Source organism: Pygoscelis adeliae, unplaced genomic scaffold (assembly GCF_000699105.1).
Source record: "Pygoscelis adeliae isolate BGI_AS28 unplaced genomic scaffold, ASM69910v1 Scaffold121, whole genome shotgun sequence".
Taxonomy (NCBI): Eukaryota; Metazoa; Chordata; class Aves; order Sphenisciformes; family Spheniscidae; genus Pygoscelis; species Pygoscelis adeliae.
In genome coordinates, this window is record NW_008824359.1 from 380,011 (window position 1) to 393,006 (window position 12,996).

Consider the following 12,996-nt stretch of genomic DNA (forward strand, 5'->3'; position numbering starts at 1 on the left):
AAAAGACAAAGACAAGAAAAATAAACAATTCAAAACCAAGATAACCACAAATTACTTGTTTTGTGCAGATAAACAGCTCTGCAGATTCGATCACGTCTGAATAATATACGAGGAGGAAGCAAACAATACATTCAAAAGGCACCAGAAAGTACATTTTCAAATCTGTATCACAGATTTCTCTATGCTGTACCACTGGTCAGAGTTACGCAAAAAAAAAAAAAGCATAGGTCTGGGGGCTTTGGGGTTATTAGGTTTTTGGGTTTGTTTTTGTTTTTTAAGATAGTTTTTAGAATAAAACGACAGACGGGAAAAAAATAGCAACAGGGAACATGAAGACAGCTAATTTCAGAAAAAGACTGAAAATGTGTTTCTGCAATTTTTGTGTATGAAGACTGTCAAGGGACTGTAATATTTGAAAGCAACAGCCTAAGGTGATTTTGCAAACAAATTTTGCATTTACATTTGTTATCAGTCTTCAGAAACAAACGACAAAAGAAAAAACTGTTCTGCATATGGATAAACCAAGATTTACCAATCCACAACCTTAGAAAAAAAATTCTTTGCATTGACACCACTGTACCTCTAATTGAGGAAAAGGGCCTTGTAGTTCGGATATTAGTACTGGTCCTGAGTAGATGCTCCATAAAGACTTCAACCCAAACACTTCACTCAGGCAAACACTTTCCTCATTCATAAACACAAGTCACTTCACAAGCACAAATGTTTAGCCATTTAAGACCTACTGTGAAGAGCTTCTGCCGCTTAAGAGAAGGCTGTGATAACAGATATAAAAGATCTAAAACTTAAAGGTGGAAGGCAGTGTGCAAGTATGTATTACCACATATTTATTTACTCTTACGGGAGTTTTTAAATCCATCAAGAATAACAAAGGATTGTTTTTAAAAAAATGGAAATCAGGACAATGATCAAAATCTTCCATCATGCCCATAACAGGAAAGCAAGAGCAAGAGCTATAACTTACTGAATTTTTGGCTCTACTGTTTTCCGCAGATATTGAACATAATGGGTCAAATTTATTTCTAATATCGCCTCATGGATCCATAGGAGTTACTATCGGGATAGAAATGAGGCTGTGTGTTAACTAGAATCTGAAAGGAGATCTTTATTTTTTATTATTTTCAGAGATAACTAGGTCAAATATTTAATATCAAGGCAAATCCATATCAGCTCGGGTATTTCTGGCAGCAGCTGCCAGAAAGGAAGAAGTACATTATACACTGGTGCTGTAGCTTTAAACATTTTAACTGCATTATCTGTACACGATGCACATGGCAACACTGGATTTCCTTCATAGGTAGGTACTTCAGTGCTTCCCTTCTGTCTCAGACATCAAATGAAGAGAAACGGATCCTTTTTTAAATGGTCAAATCAAGCAAAATACCCTGGAATGCAACTTCTCCATAACTCTGGCCAACTCAAGCCTCTGCGTGCTACAGGAGAGGGATCACTTCCTCCTCTCCCGATTACGCTGCACGCAGCCAGGCAGGAAGGATCCATGCTGAAAATGATGCCTCATTGGCGAGGAGAGGACACCGAGAGAAGACTGCGGATTGAGAAATTTCAGTAAGTCACATCTGCCACCCAGATTTAGTGGAGGGAAATACTGTAAAGCACAGTTGGATGTTCAAGCATCCTTGTCATTACTCTGCCTCCTCAAACTTAAAAAGCTCAAATGTGCCAAGCCCCCATCAGAGGTACTTGTGGAGCACTGAGAAATTCAACAAAAGTGGCGTATTTCAAGCCTAGATCTGACATACAGGCTCCTCTTTGCATGAGGAAGTTTTTATTTTTAATGAAAGATTTTTTTTTTCTTTTCTAAAGACAATGGAAGCTGGTGGGCTGACCCAGTAAACAAAGCACAACTGTCAGCGTATTTTAAAATATTAGTCACAAACAAGTAGTCCACAAGCAGTAAAAATAACGGAGAGCAGTGTCCTAAGAACTGAATTTTCTAATATATAATATGGGATAGAACACACTTATACCTTTCCTTCAGGGGGTACTCTACCAGTATGTATGCTTTCTAGCCAAACCCTTATTTTTTTGGTATCATTTTGAGTCCCCTCTCTCTCAGAAAAATTTGGGCAAAATTGACCATGTATTCAAAGTTTTATGGGGGTTAAAAGTAGAAATCAAATAGGTACAGACAAATTAGTGTTATCCCCCAAGAATAATATTCTCAGGAAGTCAAACTGTTTAGGTCAGTGAAATAAAGGGGAGAGCCCTCAAAGAACCTTGGTCTGAGTCGAGACAGCACATCCCATTGACAAGCCCTCAAGCACTTGACTTCAGATTTCATTATTCCCATTTTATAAGTGAGAAATAAACAGACCAAATAATCGATGCATGAAAATTAAAGCATTACTAACCACTAAGAACTCCACCAGTTAACAGTACCTTACATGCATTGTCATCTGAGAAAATACACGGTCAGCTGAAAATAAGACTGATCTCATAATTAAGCTATGAATAATCACGCTAAAGACAAATAAGTGGCTAGGAAAAGTTGGAAGAAGTGACTTTGGAAGTACCAGGAAGATAGGGTTGGGGTTTTTTGTGTGCTTTTGCTCCTGTTCAACTGCAAATTTAAAAACCATGGTGTCCTGGTTTTGGCAGGGATAGAGTTAATTTCCTTCCTAGTACCTGGTACAGTGCTGTGTTTTGGATTTAGGGTGAGAACAATGTTGATAACACACCGATGTTTTAGTTGTTGCTAGGTAGTGTTTATACTAGTCAAGGACTTTCCAGCTCCCCATGCTCTACCAACTGAGAAGGCTGGAGGGGCACAAGAAGCTGGGAGGGGGCACAGCCAGGACAGCTGACCCCAACTGGCCAAAGGGACATTCCATACCATGGGACGTCATGCTCAGCATATAAAGCTGGGGGAAGAAGAAGGAAGGGGGGGACGTTCGGAGTGATGGCATTTGTCTTCCCAAGTAACTGTTACGCGTGATGGAGCCCTGCTTTCCTGGAGATGGCTGAACACCTGCCTGCCCATGGGAAGTAGGGAATGAATTCCTTTGTTTTGTTTTGCTTTGCTTGCGTGCACAGCTTTTGCTTTACCTATTAAACTTGTTTTTATCTCAACCCACGAGTTTTCTCACTTTTATGCTTCTGATTCTCTCCCCCATCCCACTGGGGGGGAGTGAGCGAGCGGCTGCGTGGTGCTCAGTTGCCAACTGAGGTTAAACCACGACACATGGTCATGTATAATATATATCCCATGCAAGCATGTGAATCGTTAAGTGTTCTGCTGTGTTTATGTCTCACTGAAATAGAAAGCTGTGCTCTTACTACCTTATCTGCTGATAAGGCCACTCAGGGAAAGGGGAAAACACGTTGTCTTGCTCTATGTAGACCCTTTTACTTGGATTGCTACACTACACTAACTTTAAACTCTACAGAGTAGTCTGTTCTCATTGATTGCTTTTGCATCACGTATACCAGTTACTGGAGCATAAAAAAGCTCCATTCCCACTGTCAAATTTTGTATTCAGAAAAAAAAAAAATCAAAGCAATGCAAAATACCCATTCTCCATGTCAAAATCTGAGAACTCTGGGTCAAATGCACAGAGTTGGCAGCTTCATCTGGAACTGCAGTGTAAACAAAAGATGAAGCCACAAGGGAGAGGCATTCTCAGCGAACCACTACCACCTGGTGCGACTGGTGGGGTACCAACTCCTTCCAGAGAAGTCTCAAGACTAAGTGTGTGAACCCACATGTATGTGCTGCGTGCTGTGGACTGACACCATAATTTAACAACAGAAAGTTCTGCAGCAAGTCCAGCTGAAGGAACTCCCACCTTCTCCCCTGCCTGCCATTCCCACCCCCCTACCATGGCTCACCAGCCCCTGAATTACACTGGCACGACTGTGTGGGGCCACGCTGTGAACCCAAACAGGGAACTGTTCCAGCTTTAAAAAGACCCCAGAAATAAATGTATGTATTTATTTAATTCACAGCATGATCTCTCAAACTATTGTTCTGGCATAACCGAGGGGTGGAGTGGCACAGTGTGGTGGGAACAGGAATACCTTATGCCAGTATTGTTGACAAACATTTTGGATTGTGAAATAATGGCCTTCAGAAGTTTTTTTAAGTGCTCCAAGGACTAAGCTCCTAGATTTCCAGTGCCTGGTGGGTCTTAATATATGCTCTACAAACAGTTTCTAACTTCCACACTACTTTAGACTCAGCAATGTCTGCTTTATACCTTGCTTGATGGTTCTAAAAGCTACCCAAAGGCAAGAGCTCTATGAATAGCCCAGTCCTGCCACCCAGTCTCCTTACAGGCTGCCCAAATCCAAACAGAGGTTCAATTACTTCAGTCTCACCTGCTAATAAAGCAGGAAACGGTAGAGACTTTCCAGGAAGACTCCAATTATGTGATGTTGATCATGTAAGGTCATAACACAGACAAGTGGGATACAGGGAAAGACGCTCTTGAAAATTTTAGGAACACCAGCTGGCTTTCCCAGAGCCAGTCTGAAGAGCAGCCCAGCAGGCAAGTAATACATTGAAAGCATCAAGTGGTTGCTTCAAGTCCTATGATTTAGTTGTGCAGGAGAGGCCATGATAAAAGAGCATAGCGTTTCTCTTCCTCTCTCCATGAAAGGGCTGCAGATTCACTGCCATTCTCTCCTGGCCAACTCGTAGTCAGGCATGATGTTCTACAGTGAATACTCTACTCAAGCATAACAATCTTCAGGACTAAATTTAATTTCAAGCACTGCAAATACCAGAGAACAGATGAACGCTGCTGCTAGGATAATATGTAAAAGAAGAACCTTTCTTAAATAGAGTGAATATCTGTGTACACACAGAGAGGAGATCCTGCTCAGCTGTTTGGCTATAAACATCTACTTCACAGGACAGAGTTTTTAGATGCAAAACTGAGACTTTCTTGGTTCCTCCTGATTAGCCATATGAGACTCAAGCGTGCCAGCTGGACTAGATGCCATTCTGAGCTGCATAATCCTCCACATGCCTTGCCAAGGGAGCCAAGACTCCAACCAAACGAGGTTCTTAAGATGATTCTCCAGACCAGGTGTGTTAAATAGCACCACCTTCATTTTTGAGCACCTAAATTTCCCTTCATCTCTGTTCCATTGCTTCAGCTGAGAATGGACAATAGCAGCACTGCTCTACTTGGGGAGGTATGGTCAAAATAAGCACAAGTAATAGAACCCTATTACTATGTTACTACTGTATCTTACACTAGTAGAGGTAAGTGAAGATAAATACATAAAGCACAGTGTTCATATGATGGAAAATATATATCCACACAGGAAACAGCCTTTCAGCCTCAGGTTATCAAAACTATGTGATATAGGATAAAGCAAAATAAAGTGCAAGGTAGTGTGTAAACAGGAGTCTTACGTAGCTTATTTCAACATTACACTATATGACTTTAATCTAAAAATTCTCATTGCATCTAAAAGGATTACTTAATTCAAACCACCAAAATCAAAGTTAAATGAATGATTCCTTTAATAAAGGCCTGAAGTACTTAAATGTGATTAGTTATTTTCCTTTATGTCCTTTGGGTATTTACTGCTGTACAATCAGAAGATGATATGTCCTGGCACAAGAATTTCACACAATCAGTAAGAGTGGAGCTGCCTGTGGAGTTGGTCAATGATTTAAACATTCCAGGAGAGGAAGTATTTATTGTCTCACTCTAGGCAGCTATGCTTTTATTGTTAATTTATTTACTCAGTGTTAGCTGATTGTAACTGAATGCTAGCTTAGAGACTTGGGTGATAGATTATATAAATTTTGCAAATGTGAACAAAGAAGATTTGCTTGGTGGTTTGGTACACAATTTGTGACGATGACTGGGCATCTGTTGAAAAGCAACCCAGTGGAAAGGCTGGGAACAAAAGCCCCAGCACTCCAACCCTTATATTCTCTGCTCTAACTGGACTTCTTTTATTTCACTCCTCCTAATGCAACTAAAAGGCATTTTTATGTTCCTCAACAACCAATATAACCAATTAATCACTGTCACATGAATGGTCTTGTAAAACTACTAATTTTTTTTTTGTGATATGCATATAGTAGAGAAACAGTCAGTGCTTACCTATGCATTCAGATGATACCCTGAAGCCTGCTAGTACATGGTATAGCTGGCTACTACAGCAATAAGCTTTCCAAAACACACTATATTTTTTTCTAATCTTTAAAACAGCTCCCTCTTCTGGCATACTCTTTCCATACTATGTTTAAGTACCATACTTCATTCCTTACCAACTTCTAATTCCATTTGGTTCCTAACACTCAAACCCAATTTCAGCGTTAAGGCATTTACTATGCAGTATGGCTGTGAAGGCAAGGAGAGAGTACCTTAAATTATAGTTCTTGAAAGAGTGGCTAATTCTAATCAGGTATTTATCTAAGATTATCCATATACTAATCTTTATTACCTTTTGAGGGTACCCCAAAAATCAATCCAGATCAGAATCCACACCTGGACAAGACGCCTGGATGGCCAGTCCCTGGGTCACATTCTCAGGATCACTGAAGTCAGAAGGGATCACCTGAGATCTCCTAGCCCACCCCCTGCTCACGCTGGGTCAGCTAGAGCAGGTTGCCCAGGTCTGCACCCAGTCAAGTTTTGATTATCTCCACAGCTGGAGACTTCACAACATCTCAGGGCAACCTAACCTCCTAACAGGCAGAAATGCTCAAGGCAGTGCCCATCCCTAGCTACTGATTACACAAAGTACCTAGGAATTTATGCCCCTTACTTTAGCATCTTAATTAGGTGTTTAATATTAGACTGGATGAAATTGGGCCTTACAGTCCCTTTCTGAACCAGGTGACACAGACCCAGCCTGACCCTGCAAAAAAAAAAAAAAAAAAAAAAAAAACCCAAAAACAAACACCAACCAAAAAAAAAGCCAACAAAACAAACCACAGGAGAGCTCTCATAACCAGGCTGATAGTGACAAAACTGCAGAGGTAAAAGATGAGGTGAGGATGGACAGACATTTTTTCCTACTGCTGATGCTCTGGCACTATTCAGTCAAAAAAGCCACAAACCACAAAACCAGAAAGAAGAAAAAACCAGCTTTTACCACCTAATGCATTCAGATAGAACAGGTTCTCAACTTTGTTCATAGAATTGTTGCTGGAGCTCATTCAGTGAATGTGAGCAGAAAGCATATGGAGCAGAACATGAACATGACCTAGAACCTAGAAGTCCCCTTGCCCAGGAGATAAAAAGTCATCTTTCCTCTTAACCTGGCTGTCCATTGCCAGCAGCATTCCCCTTTCCTCCAGTTGTATTTCAAAGGTAAATAGTGAACGCTACTGTGCCCTGTGGGAGGAGACACTGGCTGCCGACTTAAAAAGTAGTGTCTGAGACGAGGGAAGTACCTTCCTTAGGTAACTCAGTGGTCTCTACTCCAAAATCAGATTTTGCTTCATATAGTCACACAGGTTGCCCAGAGAGGTGGTGGATGCCCCATCCCTGGAAACATTCAAGGCCAGGCTGGATGAGGCTCTGAGCAACCTGATCTAGTTGAAGATGTCCCTGCCCATGGCAGGGGGGTTGGACTAGATGACCTTTAAAGGTCCCTTCCAACCCAAACTATTCTATGATTCTATACCGTATTACAAATACAAATAAAAATTCTGATCTATCTTCTTCTTATTGATTTAATCACACATAAGTACCAAGATTCACAATCAGGATTCTGGATTACATTCTGGCCAAGGTTGCCAGAAGCTACATAGTGCAACCTAATCTGCCCATACTGTGAGTCTTCACTAGATCCAATGCAGTTCTTGCAGATGAATGGTTATAATGTACAGATTATGTACCAACAAGCACATTTAATCACATAAATTTTGTATAAATTAAAGCACATTCTAAAACCAAATTAAAGAGAACTGGAGTAAACATGCTTTACATGGTTTGTAGAATGAGTAAAGAGAGTCTTGTTATTAAGCAAACCCCTTGGTCTCGGTGGTGACAGTGCAGAACCTGTGAAGACCTCCAAAGAACTATTCATTCCAGTGATTGCTGAGCAGAGGGAATGATTAACAACTTAAAAAAACCCTATTTTAGTGGGAGCCAAAAAAACAAAATACAAAGTAACTAGACTTCAGGGCTATACAATTAGTTTTAGTGCAAAGTATTATTATATAGTGATTCTTAATATAACTTTTCTTATGCAAATGTTGAGGGTGATGATTGTTAAATACCAAAACAGCAGGTGAAGACAAAGCCAGATAATGTACTGAAAGCTTTTCAGAGTCCTTACATTACAGTTAAAAATAGAACTTCAAAGACTTTAAAGCTAACAGGAAGTCTCACTTCAAGGGAGAACACATTGAAGACTTGTCATAATTCAGGCAAATTGTTTGCACTATTTTCGCTGCTGAAAAATAGTTAAGTAGTCTTCAAGTGACAACAGTCTTGTTGAAGTAAGTACCTGTAACTTACCCCTAGGAAAAGATCAGAATCCAAGCCCTCACTTTCTGTTGTGCAGAAAACTATAAGGAGCTCTTGATTCAGAGGATTAGCTCAGGAGATTAAATCTTTATACTTTAAAAAAAGTGTCTGGTTAAGTCCTCATAGGCCTTAAACATCAAGTCACTGCATGAGTTGGTAAAACAATAAGATGATCCAATAACCCAGCAGCAATCCAGCTGCAAGCAGGCAGATCAAGAAACTTGGCAAGCGTAGGGAGTACTCTGCATGCATGCCAAAGAACCGAATTCTGAAATGATTTCTGTATATTAATGAATGAAACTTGTGTAGCACGCATTACCACAAAAAATGTTATTTACAGTATACATTATCAACCGTGAACTAAGCTTCCCAAGTACAAGATTGCAAATAACAAAATTGCATCGTTTACAGCAATGGTAACAAAAATTATGAAGCCTGGAATGAAGGTATTGCAATGCACTCCTGCAATGTAATGCAAGAAAAACTTGATGAACAGCAAAACTTCATGAGCTAAACAGCACGGTGGTTTTAAAGTTTGTACTGTATTTCTTTACAAAGTTAAATGTTTCATAAATACACAGTCACAAATAGACAGATACTCTTAAAACAGTAAAAAAAATATTCCATTACACTTTGTGGATCCTGGTTTCCAATGAACCCAAGCAATGTTAAATATTGCTGTAGTAGATTTTATACTTCCCTGCTAATTTTTACACCAAGCAAACACTGCAAGAGGGAAAATAGACCTTTATGACACAAGAGGGAAAAAAAGTAATTCCTGTCCTTTCCACAATGCCTACATTTACAGAAAACCATGGATCTGATCCTTCAACTGTACACATTTAATTTTACTCTCATGAGTAAATCTCATCGATTTTAATAGAAAAGAATTCTTATTAAGAAAGGCAAACAACTATCCGCATATATTCTGGACTGAGGAAAAATTGGGCCTTTTACACAGTAATTACTTCAGTAAACACATTATTGTTCCTATACAGAGGTTTTGCTTACACAAGGAGAAATATTACAGAACAAAAAACTGCACATTAAACATTTCAACTAATATAGTAAAACTTTATTCAAATGATAAGTTTACACAGACTGCCATCAATAAAAACATTAGTGTGTTGTAGTTAAATGAGATTGAATTCTGCTGCACGTTCTGTATTCCAACTGCTCCAAGCACAGTGAGCTATCAGTCCTTAGGAGGCAGAATCCTGCCTCATGTAAAGTCAATGGGAATTTTGCATTGGTTTCAGAGTAGAAGAATGTTTTGGAGTCAGCTTCCTCCCCCCTCCCCCTTTTTTTTAAAAATAAGTCAGACCAGAGTAAAATCCTCCCCATTATGAAGACATTTGACTAAAAACCAAAAAGAAAGTAAGTATACAGGATTTATTCTAAAATCTCTTGCAACAATTAGATTCCAGCAGAAGCTGAGAGTTTTATCATCTTTCTCTTCTATATGCACCCTCCCAACCCCATTTTGTTTGATTACATATAAACAAAATCATAGGCATGAATTTCATTAAGACTGGAAAAGTATGTACCAGCGCGGTTTAATACGCAGAACAATGTATCACATGCAGTAGGATTAATCATGCTTGGTTCAGATCACTGAACACTTGGCTGTGCATACTCTCCTTTTTGAGTGAGAGTTGCCCTTGTCTGGGTATTTCTTTCCTTGAGCTGTACGAAGCTATCATTTTGCTCCTCTTTTATTCCATAAAGAATCTCAAATAGGGATACATGCCTTTCAAGTGTGAAAATTGCTGGACTCCAGAAGGGCTCCGCATTTGATACTCGGGAAGTTACAAAAGCATGAGGGGAATGCTATCTAATCTTAACTGTTTAGGTACACGAACATGTTGCCAGATGACTCAAATGTCCAGATCTCTCCTAAGGCTGTATTTTTGTGTTGGCAGACAGAATTTCCCTTGAAGGCTAAAAATGAGGCATATACCAGCAGGAAAAATAAACAAACCAACATTTGGTTTATGAGAAGCAAAACTGCATTATGTTATGCCAGGTCCTAGTCAGCTCCCTGCCAGCCACAGCAAGGAGCTTGGGTAACTTGATTTGCTACTGACTTTGGGTATCTAAAACGAAGATAGCATTATTGTGGTTGCTGTGTTTTTTTAATTGTTTTCTCAGTGAGAAAACTTCCAGTTTGTTACCAACATAATTCTGAAATAAGAGCAAAACCATAAATCAGCTGCTTGCAAAAGCTTGCAGACCATGACAGAAGCACAATATTTCACCGATGTCTACTTCTGGATACCTATCTAGTAAATGTAAGATGCTGTTATTAAGGAGTCTCCACAGAACTGTCCTGCAGCAAATAAGTTCCATGTAGTCCTGCCACTGCATTTTCTTGCATGAAAAGTTTCCTGTGATGAATATAAAGCCCATAAAGTCTGTGTGACTTGGTGTATTTCGAGCAGAATAACTCACACGCCTTGCAGAGGTACCTTGCCTTGGATGCCAATGTTTGACTTTTGTGTTCTTCCCCTACAAATCTTTCTACTGATATGTTAGCTTTACAGATTTACCCTAGTTACAGGCTCTACCACCAACCCAAACACAAGTGTATCACAACCTGAAGACAGATTAACGCTCCAGAACTTGGGGGAAAAAGAAACACTTATTTCTGGAAGGCTTAAATGAACAGCTGAGTTGCCTTAACTGGAAGAAAGCAGCAATTGAAAAGCATCAAATCAGGCTTGTACCTCCAGAAAACTGTTTGACAATTTGGATCCATACAGATAGTCTTTTACTAAAAAGTTACACTATACGGTATCTGGCTTAAAAAGTTGTTCCCACGGAACAGCAGCAAGATGTAATCATAGGAGGCTTATTTCTTCTTTTCAGCTCAGGAAAGAATTTAAACTTCACTGTCACTGGGTTAAAAGTTACACTATTATTCAACTCCAGGAGGCAAGGGCATAAAATCATTGTGCCCAAAGAAACTAACATAAAGTATTCCATGGGGCTTCCAAAACTTGCAAAAAACCTGAAAAATGGAACCTGTGCTATCTTTCACCACTAAGGACTAAGCCACACACTGGCCCATAAACAGCAACAGAGAATACTTTAACAGAAACAGTAAGCCAAAAATCTGGATAATCAGAAGAGCCATTATTAGTACTACTAATTTTAGGGAAGTAACAATGGTATCCAAAACATTCAAATAAAGTATAGGAAGCATTAGAAATCTGCAAACTCTAAGGCAGTGAAAGAGTCACAATAGCTGTGCTTGAGCGGGCTCAAGCTCTACTGTTGCTAGTGGCAGAACTCCTACGGTTCATTGGCAGACTTCAATGAATTTAGGACTTCTCCACTAATTCTAACATATGCTAAATGAAAGTTTAGAGTTTTCATTTTAAGATGACCAGATTTAAATATAACTCAGAACTATATAATGCTCATTGAGTTCAAGAGGCTTATCATAAAAATTCATGTGCAAAAATCTAAGTTAAAAATTTACTATAAAAAAAACTTCAAAAACCCTACTGTATCCGGAATTTTCCCTCAAATATTGTAACTTTCATCTTTCAGTTGGCACACAGCTGACATTGCAGTACCACTTTAATGTGCAAGAAATAAATGGAAAGAGAGAAATGGGAAATAAAAAAAAATGAAATGCTGTCAGCCAACCACCACCACAGAGTAAATGAGTGAGACATCCTAATTCCTCAGTTTTACCTTACGGCACCATTACGAATACAGATAACAGTAGTAATCAAATATAACAAAGGAATTTCCCCATTGTAATACTATTGATGTTTTGGCCATACACACAGGCCAAATTCTACCACTTATCTAGTGAGATTTTCGAAATAGAATATACCCTTTCCAATCATCGCATTTCTAGACTTACAACAACAAAAAAAAAAAGATCCTTACCAGGAATAATCATGAATAACAGCCTGGGTAGATTTTTACTTTCATCTTTTGAGAGGTCTTTCCAGGGCCCACACTTTAAGACGTGGGTAGCAGCTCCACAACAGTAGATAAATTCTTCATGTAACGGGACTGGTTCTTCTGATGCTGACTTCATGTTTGCTGTTAGACAGAATAAGGTACTGTTACAACAGATCAGCAAATATGTACATAGCTGTCTCTGCTATTATACCTTCCCATAGAATAATTGTTAAAAAAACCCAAACCACCCTCCCCAAACAGCTGTCATCTCCAGTAAACAGAGGCCCAATTCAATATTTGATGTTTGAATAGGTTGTAAAAGTTGATACACGTCACTACTGAGAGAAAGCACCTTTCAGTTTTTGTCAGAGAAATATATGGTGATGAATTGGACAATAAGATCTATTCTACATTAAAGGCAAATACTTTTAAATCTATTATTCACACTGTCTACTGAAAAGATTCAGTTGAAACCTATTTGAAGGCAAACAAAAGAAAAAATACCAAACAAACAGAACTACTGCATGAATGCCTTCACAAATTCTGTGTGCCTCAACTATGGGAGCACAGCATCACTTAAAAACAACCACCA

General features: G+C 39.2%; 1 protein-coding gene across 2 annotated transcripts in view; it reads right to left on the bottom strand.

Annotated features, from left to right (window-relative positions):
- Positions 1 to 12,541, bottom strand: part of LOC103913184 (chromosome unknown open reading frame, human C2orf43) — a 114,734-nt gene extending 102,193 nt beyond the window's left edge. For both annotated transcript variants that reach the window (XM_009319649.1, XM_009319648.1), the window contains exon 1: positions 12,387 to 12,541. In XM_009319649.1, the coding sequence (XP_009317924.1) occupies positions 12,387 to 12,540 (154 nt within the window). In that variant the 5' untranslated portion in view covers position 12,541. The remainder of the gene's footprint in view (positions 1 to 12,386) is intronic.
- Positions 12,542 to 12,996: the final 455 nt, after the last annotated feature.